The sequence below is a fragment of the Tamandua tetradactyla genome, chromosome 5 (assembly GCF_023851605.1).
Source record: "Tamandua tetradactyla isolate mTamTet1 chromosome 5, mTamTet1.pri, whole genome shotgun sequence".
In the NCBI taxonomy this organism is placed as follows: Eukaryota; Metazoa; Chordata; class Mammalia; order Pilosa; family Myrmecophagidae; genus Tamandua; species Tamandua tetradactyla.
The window spans coordinates 20,718,769-20,735,417 of record NC_135331.1 but is presented as its reverse complement, the minus strand read 5'-3'; the positions used below and the strand labels follow the sequence as shown (position 1 = coordinate 20,735,417).

The following is a 16,649-nucleotide window of genomic DNA, read 5'->3' as shown; positions in this document are numbered from 1 at the left end:
CTGCATCAATTTCTTCACTAGGGGGGCTGTGTAGGCAGGAGCCAAAGCTAATCTTTGTAAAATTCTTACAGGTTTTTGTGGCGAGTTACACAAAATTTGGCTGCTTATATTGCATGCAGAGTGAAAAATCTCTTAAGGAAACTGACTTTTTTACAAGCTAGGTGTTCGCACTCCTCTGTCAAAAAAGTTGTTTCTGTTCCACCCCAAGTCCTTCATCTTCTCATTCTTGACTGGAGCCCTCCCACAGTTTGGGCTGCCAGCTTCCTTTCGTTCCAGCAAACAACAGAAGGCGTCAGTCCCTTCAGCTTTCTACAGACTAACATTTACCAAGCCCCCATCCCAGCCCCCAACCGCCACCACCCACTTCCCCTCAAATGCCGAATAGGTCCCCACTGGAAGGCTGGCAAGATCTCCCTCGGGCCCGGCTGGAAACACCCACGCAGCTCCCCGCTCCGTTCGGAACACCCAGATGGATCTTTGGCTCAGGAATCATGCAGAAAGGGGGAACCGCTGCTCCCTGATCCTAGAAACCGTTGCTAGGTGGCGCTTTTCCCCGCGGAGCTGCGTTAATTAAAAAAAAACTTCGCGCCGCGAGGGTCTGCTCTTCCCGACAGGAGCGCAAAATTCGTTTGCGTCTTTTCTGGAAACCTCTACGCTCCCGAGCCGCCCTGCGCGCCCCAAGGTGCTCGGCCAGGCGCTCTGGGGACCCAGGAACGCGAGAGGAAACTAAGTTGTGACTCGCCCGACCCTCTGCGGCCCTTCCTCACCTTCTTGATATGGGCCGCAATGTCCTTCTCTATGTTATATTTTTCCAGCGCCTGAGTAGCGCACTCCACCGAATCCTGTTGCATCTCCTCCGACATGTCCGCATTTTTTATCACGGCCTTCCGGTCGCACATGGTTACCTGAGGAACGAACCAGGCCAGGGGGCTAGTGAGAGTTGGGGTGTGGGTCGCACCTCAGAGAAACCGGCTTCCCCCGCGCCCCGGCCTTCTCTGCCCGTCCCCACCCGGCCCCGCGCCACACCCCGGCGGTGCTCCCCTCCCGACTTCTCAGGACACGCGGGTCACCAGGACCACACGGCGGGAGAGGTTCGGCGGGGAACAAAACCAGGCAGCGAAGGCCCCGGAGTCCCTGAGTCTCTCACCGAAGAGCAGAGTTGGCCGAGTGCAACGGTCTCCTGGGGGAGGGGCTAACACAGCTCAGGCCTGGTAAGAGGTGCCGTCGCTACCGAAGCCGTGGCGCATCTAAGCCGCGGCACGCCAGCCGCCGCCACCTAGTGTCCAGGCCCCGCCCTGATCCCGCCAGCCCCGCCCCCAACCGCCCTTCCCTATTGGCTTGGCGCAGCCCCCAAGACTCTCCTATTGGTCTGCGGAATCAATGGTTCCCCCAGGACATTTCGCCTGCATTTTGTTGCAGACCACAATGCACCGCTCACGGCGTCTGTTGCCCGGGCAATGGGCCGCACGCGGTGAGGCCCACACACCCAGAAGGTGGAGCCGGGGCGGGGTTGTGAGGCCCACCCAGCCGACTCGTGTAGGTGCGAAGGAAGCTTCTGCCCGGCCAAGGAAAGTGATCCCAAGTTCAAGGAGGTCGTCCCAGGGTGTGTCCTTCAATGAGGACCATCTTGGGAATTTGGGTGTCCAACACCCTTTCCCCTCCCCCTCCATCCCCCCCTAACTGCAGGTCTGAGGAATTTACAAATTGCCTGAGGGACCTCGTCCTTCTCTGAAAGTGTCTCTCTGAAGCCGTCGGGTTTCATGGGCGTGTGACCAGCACAGTTACACAGAGCCCCGAATTTAGAGGGGACCCGAGCTTGGCTCAATACTCCGTGGTCTCAGTCTTGAAATTCTTAATATTATTTTTTAACAAGTGACCCTGCATTTTCATTTTGCACTAGGCCCCGTAAAATTATGTAGCTGATCATGATCTAAAATACCTGGGCGAAGGGAGAGCATCGGAATTGAGGAATTGTTTTCAGAACGTGAAAGGGGTTTCTTTCTGAATTAAGAAATCATCTCCAAGAGTGGAGTCCCTCTGCCAGGCAATGCATGTCTCCTTTAAAAGGATTAAAGAGTGTTGATCCCTGGGAATGGGGTGTGTACAGGGTGGGGCTTTTCTTGCTCAAGTGAAGCGCCCTTTCCAGTATGGGATAGTCTCTTGGTTGGGGATTTATCTCTAGGGTTGGAGTGTCTTTAAATGGGAAAAGCAGTCCTTAGAGGTGTCTTCCCTGGTTTAGGAAAACTAACCACCAAGTGGTTAAAAAAGCTGTCTTGGTGTGGGCTCAGATATGGATTTAAATCCCAGCATTTTCATTTACTAGCTATTTGAACCTCAGTTTTCTTATCTATAAAGAGGGAATAATTATAAGAGGAAGCCACTAAAAAAATTGGCTGGCTTTAGTCCGCAGTTCCTAGGGAGGGAACCTCTGAATCCTTTTGTTTTTATTAGAGAAGTTTGCCAAAAAGCACAGGAAAAGGTGTTCAATATAATTAGCCATCAAAGAAATGCAAATCAAAACCTCAATAAGATACCATTTCACACGCACTAGAATGGTTACTATTAAAAAAAAAAAAAAGAAAAAGAAAATTACGTGTGTAGAGAGGATCCAGAGGAATAGGAACACTCATTGCTTACACTGCTAGTGGCAATGTAAAATTGTGCAGCTGCTGTGGAAGATAGTTTGAAGTTCCTCTGAAAGTTAAATATAGAATTACCATATGACCTGGCAAAACAACTTCTAGGATTGAACCTCTGAATTTTTTGTAAATCCTGTGATAGGCATGTCTTCTGTTACTCTTGGTGGTCCAGGATAATTCATATGCTAAGGAGATGGCAGGATGGGACCTATAGTCACACCTATAGCTTCAGGATAGGGGCTAGCCGCACCAAAAAAAACACAACCATTTGATTAGGGGGCTGGAGATTGAATTCAACCGTATTGGCACTGATTCCATCAGTCATGCCTAAGTAATGAAGTCTTGTGTACACCTGGACAATGGAAGCTGGGGTGAGCTTCCAAGATCTATGTCTGTGCCTAGAGAGTGAGAGTAGGTGGAAGCCTGTGTTTGAGACCCTCCCAGATCTTGCCCTATGTGTCTATTTCATTTGACTGCCTCTTATTAAGTATCCTTTTACTATATTGGTTGTTCAATATAGTAAACTGTAATCGTAGGTATAGTACTTTCAGTGAGTTCTAGGAGTCGTTTTAGCAAGCTCATGGCTGGTGTCTGAAGGGCAATCTTCTGGAGTCTGGTCTAACTCCGGGTAGTTAGGTCGGAATTGAACTGAAGTTTGTGCAGTTTGTGTCAGAAGCTAGTGGAAATCGGTAGATGTTTTTTTGCAAACCTTGGAACTTTTTTGTAGGCATGTTCGGACTATTATATGAGCTAATACATTTAAAATTCTTAGCATAATTCCTGGCACATAGTAAGTGCTCAGTGACTATTAGCAATAATAATTATCTCAGTGGCCGCCACTGGAATTTTCCCAAGGGCCATAGCAAGGTTTTGAACAACCAATATTTTAATATCTATAATGTATTTTTGAAACTCCATAAACCAAATAAGTTCTCAGGTCAATCACATAACTGAAGGTTTCCTATTTACATTTATGCATTTTTCTTCTTAACCATCTACTCTCACTAACCAAGAGTTCTTACAGTTTGACCAGACAGAGGCACAAAGCTCCAAAGAGATGCATCAAAGCAGACTAAAAAGAACTGCTGGTACAACATGTGCATCTCAAATATATCTAATTGAGAGGCTCTTCCCAGCTCCATGTTTCCAAAGTATTTGAGGAGTTTAACATGGTGTCTCTGCTAAGAAGGATTGGCAATAGCAGTGAACCTGGGTTAGTACTTCTACCTGGGTTGGGTCTAAGATTCAGAGCTGTGGTATCTACTGATAATATCAGATGAATATCTTCTTGGGGGCCTTTTCTGTCTCTGATCTGTGGCTCCGAAGACTTCACCTTGTTCAAATAGGAATTGCTGAGAGTACTTGAAGTGGATGAGGTAATAAGAATAACAGCTGCTTATTGAGTGGTTGATTACCACCAAGTTAAGTGCTTTGCTTTAACCAGCTCAGTTATTCCTCACAACAGCTGTGCCTGGGACCCCTTTCCTCCTGATTTAAATTTCTGGTCAAATGTCATCTATCCTGAACTCCCACCTCTACTTGTCCTCTACCACCACCGTTCAGTTACTCTCTTCAACTCTTTTATTTCCTCTTGTTCACTGCTACATCTTCAACATCTATTTCACTACGTAGCACATAGTAGGTGTTCAAGAAATATGCATTGAATTGAAAAAAAAATAACAGGTACCAAAATCCCCACTTTTCAGATTAGGAGATTGACTTTCCCTAGGTTACACTGTTAATAAATAACTAAATTCCAGGTTGGGATGACCCTAGTATCAGTCTCTTAACCTCAGTATTATCTTAATACATGTAGCTAAGTAGACAAGTTTGCCTTTTTCTTATTTATAAATTTGAAGAAAAGGAATTTGAAATGGGATTATAAGATTTTCTAATAGATAATAGGATTTACTTTAATAAATGATTATAAGTTTTTCCCCATTTATGGCACCCGCACTTCCCTGGCATCTTCTGAGTTGTATAGCTTCTCTTGTATTTCTCTTGACCCTAATTATTCTCTTTAGATGTGTAATAAGGATACTGTCAGAAACCTTTGGCTTTCTGACCTATGTTTATCCTCAAAGACCATGTAAGGGAGGTATTGTTTCTGGGAACCAAAACTTTTCTGCCTTTTACTTTCCTGTCTCAGACATTTCTGCAAAATTGTCTCTCATTTTCTATCTGTTCTTCCCATAGCAGTAGCCAACAGCTATCCCCGGATTGTCAGAGAGTTGTATTTCCCTCATTTGGATGCTCAAAATATGTACCTAAAATAAATTACAATCCCATCCTCAAGGATCATCTTACCAGCAATAACCTAATTTTTCTGTTAACATAGATTCGGGGGGTTGAAGAGATTTTAGAGATACAGGGAGGCAGGTAACAATGAGTGAGGTGGGCTAGTGGGACAATAGGGAGTGGTACAGACTGGCAAACAGAAGAACCCCCTGTAAAGGTGCCAGTTGGGAATGGTGGCCTAGTGTTGCTAAATCTTCCAATTTTTGAGAGATGCCCAAAATCTGGTTTTTTGTTTTTTAATGAGAAATGTCCTCATTTTAAAATTTGGCCACAAATTCATTTTTAAAAACACTGTACAATTTAAATATGGCCACTGGCCTCCAGTTTGCAACCTCTGATACCGTTAAACACTCTCTTTTTATAATCAGAAAACGTACTTAGGGAAGAGAAGTACCTATCCATGAGCATACAGTAAGTTAGATATAGAGCCAGCTTCTTAAGTCCCAGATTCTACTCTGGATCTAGTACTCTTTCCATCACATCAGATACATTGACTGATCCTTGGATGCAAGGATTTCATGCTTTCTGGAAGGGAATGGAGCATAGCCTACACTACTTGGCACTAAATGTTTGCTAAATAAATGGGTACAACTCCAAAATTCCTCTACTTAGAGCTGCCTGAAGACAATATTTGGTACGGTTTTGGATGCAGTTTTTGACTGGCATGAGCAAGTTTAGCTCATCACAGACACTCAGGAGATTCCATGGGGAAAAAGGAAAAAAGTGGGGGCTCAATAGCATTATTAGTTGTTCAGAACTATGCAAACAGATTTAGAGTGTGTTGGTTTGCTAAAGCTGCTTGGAATGCAATATACCAGAAATGGATTAGCTTTTATAAAGGGGATTTAAGTTACAAGTTACAATTCTAAGGCCATGAAAATGTCCAAATTAAGGCACCCAACAAGAGGTCTTTCTGAAGAAAAGCCAATTTTCTCTGTCTGGAATTTCTGTGTCACATGGGAAGGCACGTGATGACATCTGCTGTCCTTCCCTTCCAGTTTCTGTTTCAAATGGGTCTCTTAACTTCTGGCTTCTTCTGCATCTCCAAACATCTGTGTCTGCTCTCTGTGTGGGCTCCTTGGGCTCCTTTTTTTTTTTGCATGGTCTTCGGCATGGCAGGCAAGAACTCTACCTGCTGAGCCACCGTGGCCTGCCCTCTATTTTTTTTTTTTAAGACACATTTATTTAGCATCAGGACCAGACTATTACATTTAGCAATCAACAGCATGGGTGCAAAAAAAAAACTACATTAAAACTCTTTGTTGGAATGCTTTACATTTTCCACAGAACAGAAACTAAAATAACCTATTATACAATATATTAGTCACAAATACAATCCTCGGGTTCTTTTACCCATACACACGAGTATTGTCTAAAACATGCCTTCTTTGTAGCAGCTAGGCCCTGCCACCACTGTGCTTGGCTGAGTTCACAAATCTTTTGTAACCTGTAGCTTCCCTGTCACTTCTCTGGCTCTCCTCTCCTGCTAAGCTTTGATTTCTAGAATTAAAACCTTCTGCCACTGCCGAAACTACTGCTGCTGCTGGAACCACCATAGCCAACTTGGTTTCATGGTTTGGCAAAGTATTGGCCTCCACCACCATAAATGTCAGAACTTCTGCCTCCAAAATTTCCTCCCTTCATGGGTCCAAAATTTGAAGACTGATTGTTGTAATTGCCAAAATCATTGAAGCTTCCACCACCTCCAAAATTGCTTCCATCATTACTAAATCCATTATAGCCATCCCCACTGCCACTATACCAATCACCACCTTGGCTACCACCAAAGCCATCACGACCACTGAAGTTTCCTCCACGACCAAAGTTGTCATTCCCACCAAAACCACCTCCATGACCACCAGCAAAATTTCCAGAACCACTTCAACCTCTTTGGCTGGATGAAGCACTGGCCATCTCTTATTTAGACAGGGCTTTCCTTCACAGTTGTGGCCATTCAGAGTATGGTATTTCTGAATGATAATCTTATCCACCGAGTCATGGTCGTCAAAGGTTACAAAAGCAAAGCCTCTCTTCTTGCCACTGCCTCGGTCAGTCATGATTTCAATTACTTCAATTTTCCCATACTGCTCAAAATAGTCTCTTAGGTGATGCTCTTCAGTGTCTTCTTTAATGCCACCAACAAAGATCTTTTTCACAGTTAAGTGGGCACCTCGCCTTTGAGAGTCTTCTCTTGAGACAGCCCTCTTTGGTTCCACAACTCTTCCATCCACTTTATGAGGCTTTGCATTCATGGCTGCATCCACCTCCTCCACAGTGGCATAGGTGACAAATCCAAAGCATTGGGAGAGTTTGGTGTTTGGATCTCTCATTACCACACAGTCTGTGAGTGTTCCTCATCGCTCAAATGGCTCCTCAGACTCTCATTGGTTGTTTCAAAGCTTTAACCCTCCAATGAAGAGCTTCCGCAGCTGTTCAGACTCTTTAGGAGACTCTAACTTGGACATGACGGCAGTGAGAGGAAAGACTTCAACGACGCTTCCTCAGCAGCGGCCACAGGCAGAAAAGAGAAAATGTGTGGGCTCTTTTAAGGACTCCAGTAAACTAATTAAGACCCACCTTGATTAGATGGGGTCACAACTCCAACTAATCAGTGGTCCCACCCACAACTGGATGGTTCACATTTCCATGGAAACAACCAATCAAAAGGTCCCATTCAACAAGAGGTCTACCCCCACAAGACTGGATTAAGATTAAGAGAACACGGCTTTTTGGGGATACATGGCAGTTTCAAACTAGCATACAAAGAGTTAAGAATAACTCATTTCCAGGGTGCTCTGGAATTTCAGATCACCTCAAGAAAAACCATTATGACTTCCCCAAGTAGATACCTCAGAGAAGTTTCCTAAATCATTCTCATGATTTTTGCCATATCTATACCCTACCTCTATTATTTACTTAATATTTTTCTTTAATTAGTCTTCTTTTATTTTTTAAGTAAATTTTGTAAGTGAATGTATTTTTTAAAAACATTTCTATCATTACCATAAATGGAAAACCAGTCCCATTTGCCATAAACAAAAGTATAAATAAATATTAAAACATAAAAGTTTGTTGTCCATTATCACTAAAGTGATCTTGGACACACCTAATGAAATGTGGGGACTAGCTTCCTAAAGGAAGGTTCTTAAATGGATGCCCACAGGTAGATTTCAAAGGTTGCACAAGCCCCCTGGAATTGCACACAAAATGTGTTCCGTACCTATGGGCATTTTCCCAGGAGGGGATACATAATTTATATTGGATTCATGAAGGGGTTCAGAACCCAAGAAAGATAAAGAACAACTGCTCTAGAATAACCCAAATTCCAAGAATGAATTGAGAGCCTGGGGAATTCCTTACCAGGTCTGACTAAACGGGCCCACTTTGGGTGCCATAGCAACACATATTTGGGCAACTCTATTCCACGCCTAGTTGCCAATTTTTTAAGACTCTTCTCAGCCTGAAAACCTGCATTTTCTCTTGTTATCACAGAAGAAGGCAGTATTTCTGAGAACATAGGCTTTAGAATAAGACAGACCTGGGAAAATCTAAGCTGTGTGATCTCCTGCAAGTTAGTTAACCTCTCTGAGGTACAGTTTCCTGATCTTAAAAGGAGATACTTCATTTTAGGGTTGTGGCAATGATTGTATTAAATAATACATCTAAAGATGTGGCCAAGGTATGATAAATTGTAGATATTGTTGTTATGTGAGTCCATACTCCATGCCAGGCATTTTGGACACATTATCTCATTGACTTCTCACAACAGTTCTATAAGGTAAGAACTGTTAGTTTCCCATTATACAGATGAGGAAACTGAGGTATAGCGAGATGTAATTCTTTGCCTAAAGTCACACTGCTACAAAGTGTCAGAGCTGGGATTTGAACACGGGTCTGTTGAGTGTGCAGTCCCACAGGGTGGAAACAGCCTCTAAGCTGGCCCTGGTCGAAGCTCCCTAAATAAATGCTGGATGCATGGATATTTCAGACTAATTCAGCCTTGCTTTCTCAGCAAGGAATGCCCCCAAACTTGGCCCTAGATTGATTCTTGACTGTCCTGATCTTCCTTCCCTGGGCACAATTACTTTTACCCAGACTTTACAATAAATGGAAAACCAGTCCTGTTCGCCATAAACAAAAGGGGACTATAGCCATCAGATTTTCCCAGGAGCTTCATAAAGCCCTTCTCAGACTTGTCATTCACAAGCAGACTAATGGATTCCCTTCAGGTCCTGGAGCTCTGCCACAAATAGGCCAAAAAGGAGGACAACCTGTTCCGCCTCCACCCTGCCACTGGCCTACAATCCAACTGTTCCCAGCCCTGTCCAGCAATCACTTCTCAAGATTTTCCAGGTCCTAAAGCTCTTCCTTGGGCCATGGATTCTGTCACCCACCCAGCAGCTCCAGCCCTCCCTTATCAGAAAAAAGAAATGTAAGCAGATATGATCTTGGAGGCCCAAGAGTTGGAGAGTTGATTCAGGTACCCCTGTGCAGAAATAAGTGTCCTTAGGAGTATGAGGAATGCTTTGGTCTGAACCAGGAAGGGTCCTTCCTATGGAGAAGGACTGGCTCTAGCATAAGGCTGGCAGGGTTGCTCAGCTTAGGAGCCAAATTCTGTACTGCAGTGCGGGGAGAGTGAGGCCAGACAGAGACAACTTGAGGAGAAAAAACCTCCCCTTGGGCCAATAGCCAAGCACGGCCAGAGTAAACAGACATTTCTGATGCTCATTGCTTAGCCTCCAGTCTATGGGGCGGCACATAAAGTCAAGCACATCCAAGGAGGCCTTGCTCCCAATTTAATTAGTGGGTACAGTAACCCAAACCAGAGGTTGAGCGTACAGGCTTTGAGACCTACCAGACCTGGGTGTGTATCCTGCATCTGTCCCTTACTATGGTAAATAAGCTTAGGCTAGTGAGTCTATCTCACTGAGCCTGTTCCTCTTTTATAAAATGCGGATTGTAATAGTCCTTGTTTCTCAGGGATGATTTGCAGATTAAACAAAATAGTATGTTAAAGTACATAGTACAGGACTTGACACATGGCAATGGTCAATAATGGCAGTTATCAGTTATCATTAGTGTTACCCTAAACCAGGCTTTCTCAACCTCAGCACTATTGACATTTGGGACTGGACATTCTTTTGTGATGGGGACTGTCCTTTGCATTGTAGGATTTCAACAGCATCCCTGGCCTCTACCCAATACCACCATATCCCACCTTCCCAAACTGTAACAATGAAAATGTCTCCAGACATTGCCAAAAATCCTCTGGAAGGTGAAAGTGCTCTCTGGTTGAGAGCCCCAGACCTAAACAATCTGGCCTAAGTCCAAATGTCAGAGATCCCAACTTCACACCCCCCTGTAAAGGTCACAAGGAAGTTAGAGCTACTTACAGGTAAAGGGATAGAATGTCCAATAACACAGATTATAGACTAGAAGCAGTGTTGGTGTACTATTCTAGGAGCCAATAAGCACCCTCTGATTCACTAGGTGATCTCAGTGTCACTGTTTAATTGTATGCAAAGCGGTTGTCACCGTTTAATTGCATGTAAATTGGTTCCCAGTTAACACTCAATTATTTTAGGGCCCAGACAAAGGGACAGGTAGTTGGTATCTAACTTTTGGTATCTCCATTCTGGTTCACTGGGAGAAAATCTGACTCATCAGAACTCAAGAGTTTATTCAAATCTTCATTCATGATTTCTGAAAATTTTTAAAGGAGAATTAGATGCCAGGCACTGTTCTGAGTGCTTGGAATACACAAGAGAACAAAACAGGCAAAATCCCTTTGCCGTGGAATTTATATTCTAGCAGGAGTATACAGATAATAAACAAGAAAAATATGTAAAACTTGATAAGTAAAATAAAGTAGAACAAGCAAACCAAGAGTGACAGGGAGAAGGGTATTGTTTTAAATAGAAATTTTGAGAAAGGCCTCTCTGGAAAGGTACATTTGAGCCAAGACTTGATGACCTGACTACATGGTGGACTGAGTATATTCTGAAAGTGGAGCTAACAGATCCGCTGATGAATTGATGCAGGGTGTCCAGGGTGTGAGGGAAAGAGAGAAGTCAGGAATGACTCCAGGACTTGTTGCCTGAACAATGAGAAGAATGGACTGAGATGGGGAAGGCTGGCAGAGGAGCCAAAAAGTTCTGTTCAAGCCATGTCAAGTTTGTGATGCCTATTAGACATTCCAATTGGGTGTGTCAAATATGCAACTGTAGCGCAGGATGGACTTATAGACCAATGGAATAGATTTGATGGGACAGACATAAACCTACACATCTGTGGTCAATTGATTTTTAACAAGGATGCAGTATTAGTTTGCTAAATCTGCCACAATGCAATATACCAGAAACAGAATGGCTTTTATAAAAGGAATTTAATACATTAGAAGTTTACAGTTCTAAGGCTATAAATATGTCCAAACTAAGGCATCCAGAGAAAGATACCTTGGCCCAAAGGAAGGCTGAACTGGGAAGGCATGTGACTAGCATATGCTAGTCCTTGTTCCCGGTTCATTTCTTCCACTTCTGATGCCAGTAGTTTCCTCTCTAAGCATCTGTGGGCCTTCACTTAGTTCCTCCAGGACACAACTCTGAGTTCTGGCTTTCTTAGCATCTCATGGGAAGGCACATAGTGACGTCTGCTGGGCTCTGCCTGGATCTTGGTATCTGCTCTCTCTGTCAGCTCTGAAGCAACTGTTCTCCAAGTATCTGTTTCTGAGCCTTCTTCAAAATGTTTCCCCTTTTAAAGGAATCCAGTAAACGAATCAAACCCACCTTGAATGGGCGGAGTCATATCTCCATCTAAAAACAAAAGGCCATACTCACAATTGGGTATGCCACATCTCTGTGGAGATAATCTAATAAAAAAGATTTCCACTCTACAATATGGAATCAGGATTAAAGGACATGGCTTTTCTGAGGTAAAGTACACTTTCAAACTAACACAGCTGCCAAGTCTGCTCAACAGGGAAAGAATAGTCTCTTCAATAAATGATGCTGGGCAAACTGGATATCCACATACAAAAGAATGAGAGTGGAACCGTGCCTCAGGGTACACAAAAATGAACTCAAAATGAATCAACAACCTAAATATAAAAACTAAATCTATAAAACTATTAGAACAGGGAAATATGTTTAAGACCTTGTCTTAGTCAATGGTTCCTTAAACTTTACATCAAAAATCATGAGCAACAAAAGAAATAATAAATTGGACTTCCATCAAAATAAAAAATATTTGTCATAAAGAAAATGAAAAGACAATCACCAGAATGGAAGAAAATATTCAGAAACTATATATCTGAAAAGGGTTAACATCCAGAACACATAAAGAACAAAGAACTACATCTCAACCACAAGAAGACAATTTAAAAAATGAGCAAAAGACTTGAATAGACATTTCTCCCAAGGAGATATATAAATAGCCAAATAAGCATGCAAAAAGATGCTCAACATCATTAACCATTAGGGAAATGGAAATCATAACCTCAAAACACCACCTCATCTCCACTAAAGTGGGCATTATTGAAAGAACTTAAAATAAGTGCTGACAAGGATGCAGAGAAATAAGAACCTTAGTACATTGTTGGTCGGAACGTAAAATGGTGCCACCCTCTAGAAAACAATTTGGCAGTTCCTCAAAAGTTAAACATAGAACTACTGTGTGACCCAGCAATCTCACTTCTAGGTACAGAGCCAAAAAATTGGAAAGCAGGGACTTAGATACCTGTAAATCAATGTTCACAACAGCATTATTCATAATAGTCAAAAGGTGGAATCATCCCAAATATCCATCAACAGACGAATGGATAACAAAATATGGTCTATACATACAATGGAATATTATTCAGCTATGAAAAGGAATGAAGTTCTGATACATGTGACAACATGGATGAACCATGTATACCTCAGATTGAATGAAATAAGTCAGACGTAAAGTGACATATATGATTGCATTTATATGAAATAACTAGAATATGTTAACTCATAGAGACAGAAAGTAGAGTACAGGTTACCAGGGGTGAGGGAAGTAGGAATGGGGAGTTAATGCATAATGGGTACAGGAAGACACTAAAGAGACAATGACAATTGAATGTAATACATGTATTCCATGGATCTGATAATGGAGGAGAAAATGCCCAAAAGGATATTATTGGGACACATGAAAAATTGGAATATAGACCTTAAGCTTTATATCAATGTGAAATTTCTTGAACTTGATAACTGTACATAAGATATAGAAGTGATATCCTTGTTCTTGAGAAATATGAAGTATTAAGCGTTCAAGAAACATGATATATATAACCTATTCTCAAATGCTTAGGAAATAGAATATGGCAAATGTAACAAAATGAGTTGGTGAATCTGGTTATCTGGGGAGGGGGAGGGGTGTTGGAGATCTATGTTATGGGTTTTGCATTATTTTTGCAAACGTCCTGTAAGTTTGAAATTTCAAAATAATTCAAGAAGGTAAATGACTTCTGGGAAGAGGTCCAGGCTGGAGCTATAATTTGTGGAGTCATCACCTTAGAGATGACATTTAAAGCCATGGGACTGGATGAGATCACTGAGGGAGGAGTACATATGATGGAAAAGGGAATGCTTATTCAGCTAGCCACATTCTCTCAGCATTTACCACTGGGCCAGGCCCTGAACTAGGTTCTAGGTATCTAGGTTCCCTAACACCTGCCCAAGAGAAGCTTCACTATGTACTTCACTGTTCCTGTCTAAGTGCTTTGGCCATTGAGAGGCTGAATCTCGAGAGCTCTTACCCTGTCTCTTAGTCACTTACTCATTATTTCTCCAGATATTTGTGGAGCACCTACTTGGCACAAAGCCCCAATCTAGGGATGAGGGACATAAAAGGGAGCAAGCAACTCCTGCCGTAATGGAATTTACATTTTGTGAGTGTGGGGGGAAGCAGTCATTGAACAAAGACTCATAATCATGTGATCACAGTTGTGATAAATGCAATGATGGAGAAGTTTAGGCTGTTATGACAGTTATTAGTGGAGGGCTCTTTTCTAGCCTGGGAGGCAGGGAATGACTTCCTAGAAAGCAACCTAAAAGAGCAAGAAACTAGGCTACAGAGAGGTGGGGGTGGGGGTGGGGCTGAGGGCATAGGGAATGTTTAGGATGGAAGAAATAGCATGCTCAAAGGCCCCAGGACTGAAAGGAGGTGGACAGCTGAAGGAAGTCCAACTTGGATACAGAGTAGTGATCTGGGTGAGTGTGCAGGCTGGACAGCTGGACAGCAGCCAGACTTTCTAGGCCCTCTGAGCCAGATTAAGACACATGGACTCTGTTCTGAGGCCATCACCTGAGAGTCACTGAGGAAAGTGGATCAAGGGAACCTCAGTTTCTCATTTCCTCCATTTTAAATGTCTGTTTGCAGAGCCCTAGTTCTCCTGGGGAGCGCAGTGGTGGGGTGGGGTGGGAGGCAACAGGAGGGGAGATGCGAAGAAGTTGAAAACAGAACAGCAAGAACAGGACCCTTGGAACCTGCAAACTGGTCATCTGGGGATAAGAAAGCCACAGCTTAAGCCTGGACATAAAAATCTGTTTCCTCCAGGAGCTGCTTCTCCCCCAGAGCTCCAAAGATATTATTTCATTAGCAGGGGTGCCAGGTGGCTCTGTGGTTCAAAATGCCATTTTCCATGTGAGTTCATATAAATCAGCCTTCAGATTTATGGGTCCTTTACTGCCAAGCAATAAAGTAAAATAATGTACTTAGTGCAGCTGACTACAGCTGTTCTCACACTCGATGTCACAACCATAGCATGTGTGAAATATTTACAGGGTTTCTAACCAATTATTTTCTTTCCTGGCATCCACTTTTTATAAAAAATTACAAAAATAAATGCACATGGTAGAAGATATAGAAATACACAAACAAAATTTAAAATATGAACTGTACAAGATAAACATTGTTAATATTTTGCCCTATATATACCTCGTTCTTTTCTATGCCCATGTATATATATATATCCATATTCATATGAAGCCTATCAAATTGTATATATCATCTTATACCTGTCTTTTTCTTTTGCTTCACAATATATTGTGAAAATTTTTCCATGTCATGAAAATGCCTTCTACCACAACTTTTAATAGCTTCTTAATAGTCTGTCTATAACTTTTTGAAACAATCCCTTACCATTGAACACTTAGGTTGTTTCCAGTTTTTCTGTATTATAGCAATGCTTTATTCTGATGAACATCCTTCTAAATTAAAAATAATCTTTGTTTTGTTCTACTTCTAGAAATAATAGGTGATCGTTATTTATTCCCTCAAACACTGCAAAAATTTAGAATCTAGATAACAAAGTTCTCGGTAATCTCACAACTCAAAGATAACTAGTTACAATTAGATTTTTTTTTTCCTGCATATAACAACTTATATATTTTTCTTTTTACCAAAATGGGATCATTCTGGGTTTTCCCTGTCATGATTTATAGGTCTTTTAATGAACTTCCAGACATTCTCACCACCACATCTACCCACCCACCTGCATTTCTACGCACACACTACCTCCCTTCCAGTTACTATGCATGAACTGTTCTAGCCTCTACATAAGACCATCTCCTCGGCACTGCTTCTATTTCCTCTCATTCCCTCGATTGTCTCTTCTCCTGCATCATCCATTTTCCCGTAGAGTGGATTATTCTCATCAGTATATAGACATGTTATAAATTTCTCCATTTTAAAAATGTCTCTCTTGACTACATGTTCTCCTTGAGCTACCGCCCCATCTCTGGTCTCTTTCAAAGAATTGTCTATATTCACTATCTCTGATTCCTCTCCACCCATTCTCTCTTGAAACCACTGCACTGAAATGACTCATCAGGCTCAACAGTGATCACTGAGCTGCTAATTCCAGTGGTCAGTTCTCAGTGCCCTTCTTTGACCTATTTGTCCCAGTTCCTCTCTCCCTCTCTGAAACTCATTTCCACATTCTCCTGGTTTTCCTCCTACATCACTGGCTCCTCCTCAATTTCATCAATTTTATTGATTCCTCTCTTCTTCCTCATCTCTATATAAGGGAGTGTTCCAAGCCGCAATCTTTCGATTGCTTCTCAAATTCCCTTGGTAGTCTCCTTTTTTCACGACTTTAAATACCATCTATATGTTCACGATTCCCAAATCTGTATTTCTACCCCTGACTTCTTTCCTGAACTCACATCCTATATTTCCAAGTCTTTCTCAGAATACACTGGGATGTCTAATAGACTTCTCAAACCTAACATGTCCAAAACAAACTTGCTTTGACCCTAAACCTGTTTCTCCTATTGTCTGCCTCATCACTGTTGTTATGGGTTGAATCGTGTCTCAAAAAAAGATATATTCAAGCTCTAACCACTGGTTCCATGAGTGTGATCTTATTTGGAACTAAAGTCTTTGAAAATTGTGATTGGTTAAAATGAGGCCAAACTGGATTAGAGTGGGCACTACTCTAATATGACTGATGTCTTTTAATAAGAAGAAATTTGCATACAGACATAGACAGACACAGGGGAGAAGGCCATTAAGATGGAGGAATTAGAGATTGTAGTGATACATCTACAAAGATTGTAGACATACCAAGGATTTCTGGCAAACACTGTACTGAAGCTAGAAGAAGCAAGGAAGGATTCATCCCTATAGGTTTCACCTGGATTGTGTCCCTGCTGACATCTTGATTTCAAACTCTTAGCCTCCAGAACT

The 16,649-nt window shown here is 42.3% G+C and overlaps 1 protein-coding gene and 1 pseudogene across 3 annotated transcripts in view; both read right to left on the bottom strand.

Moving 5' to 3' along the window:
* The window catches only part of DYNLL1 (dynein light chain LC8-type 1), a 34,739-nt gene that overhangs the window by 1,164 nt on the left and 16,926 nt on the right, over positions 1-16,649 (bottom strand). Inside the window, exons 1-2 of one of the 3 annotated variants that reach the window (XM_077160031.1) lie at positions 1,148-1,298; positions 768-905 (exon numbers count right to left, since the gene is read on the bottom strand). In XM_077160031.1, the coding sequence (XP_077016146.1) occupies positions 768-899 (132 nt within the window). In that variant the 5' untranslated portion in view covers positions 900-905; positions 1,148-1,298. Of the gene's footprint in view, positions 1-767; positions 906-1,026; positions 1,127-1,147; positions 1,299-16,649 lie in introns of those variants that run through there. The other 2 variants (XM_077160034.1, XM_077160032.1) reach the window with 2 other exon arrangements.
* LOC143683728 (heterogeneous nuclear ribonucleoprotein A1-like) lies at positions 6,444-7,946 on the bottom strand (annotated as a pseudogene).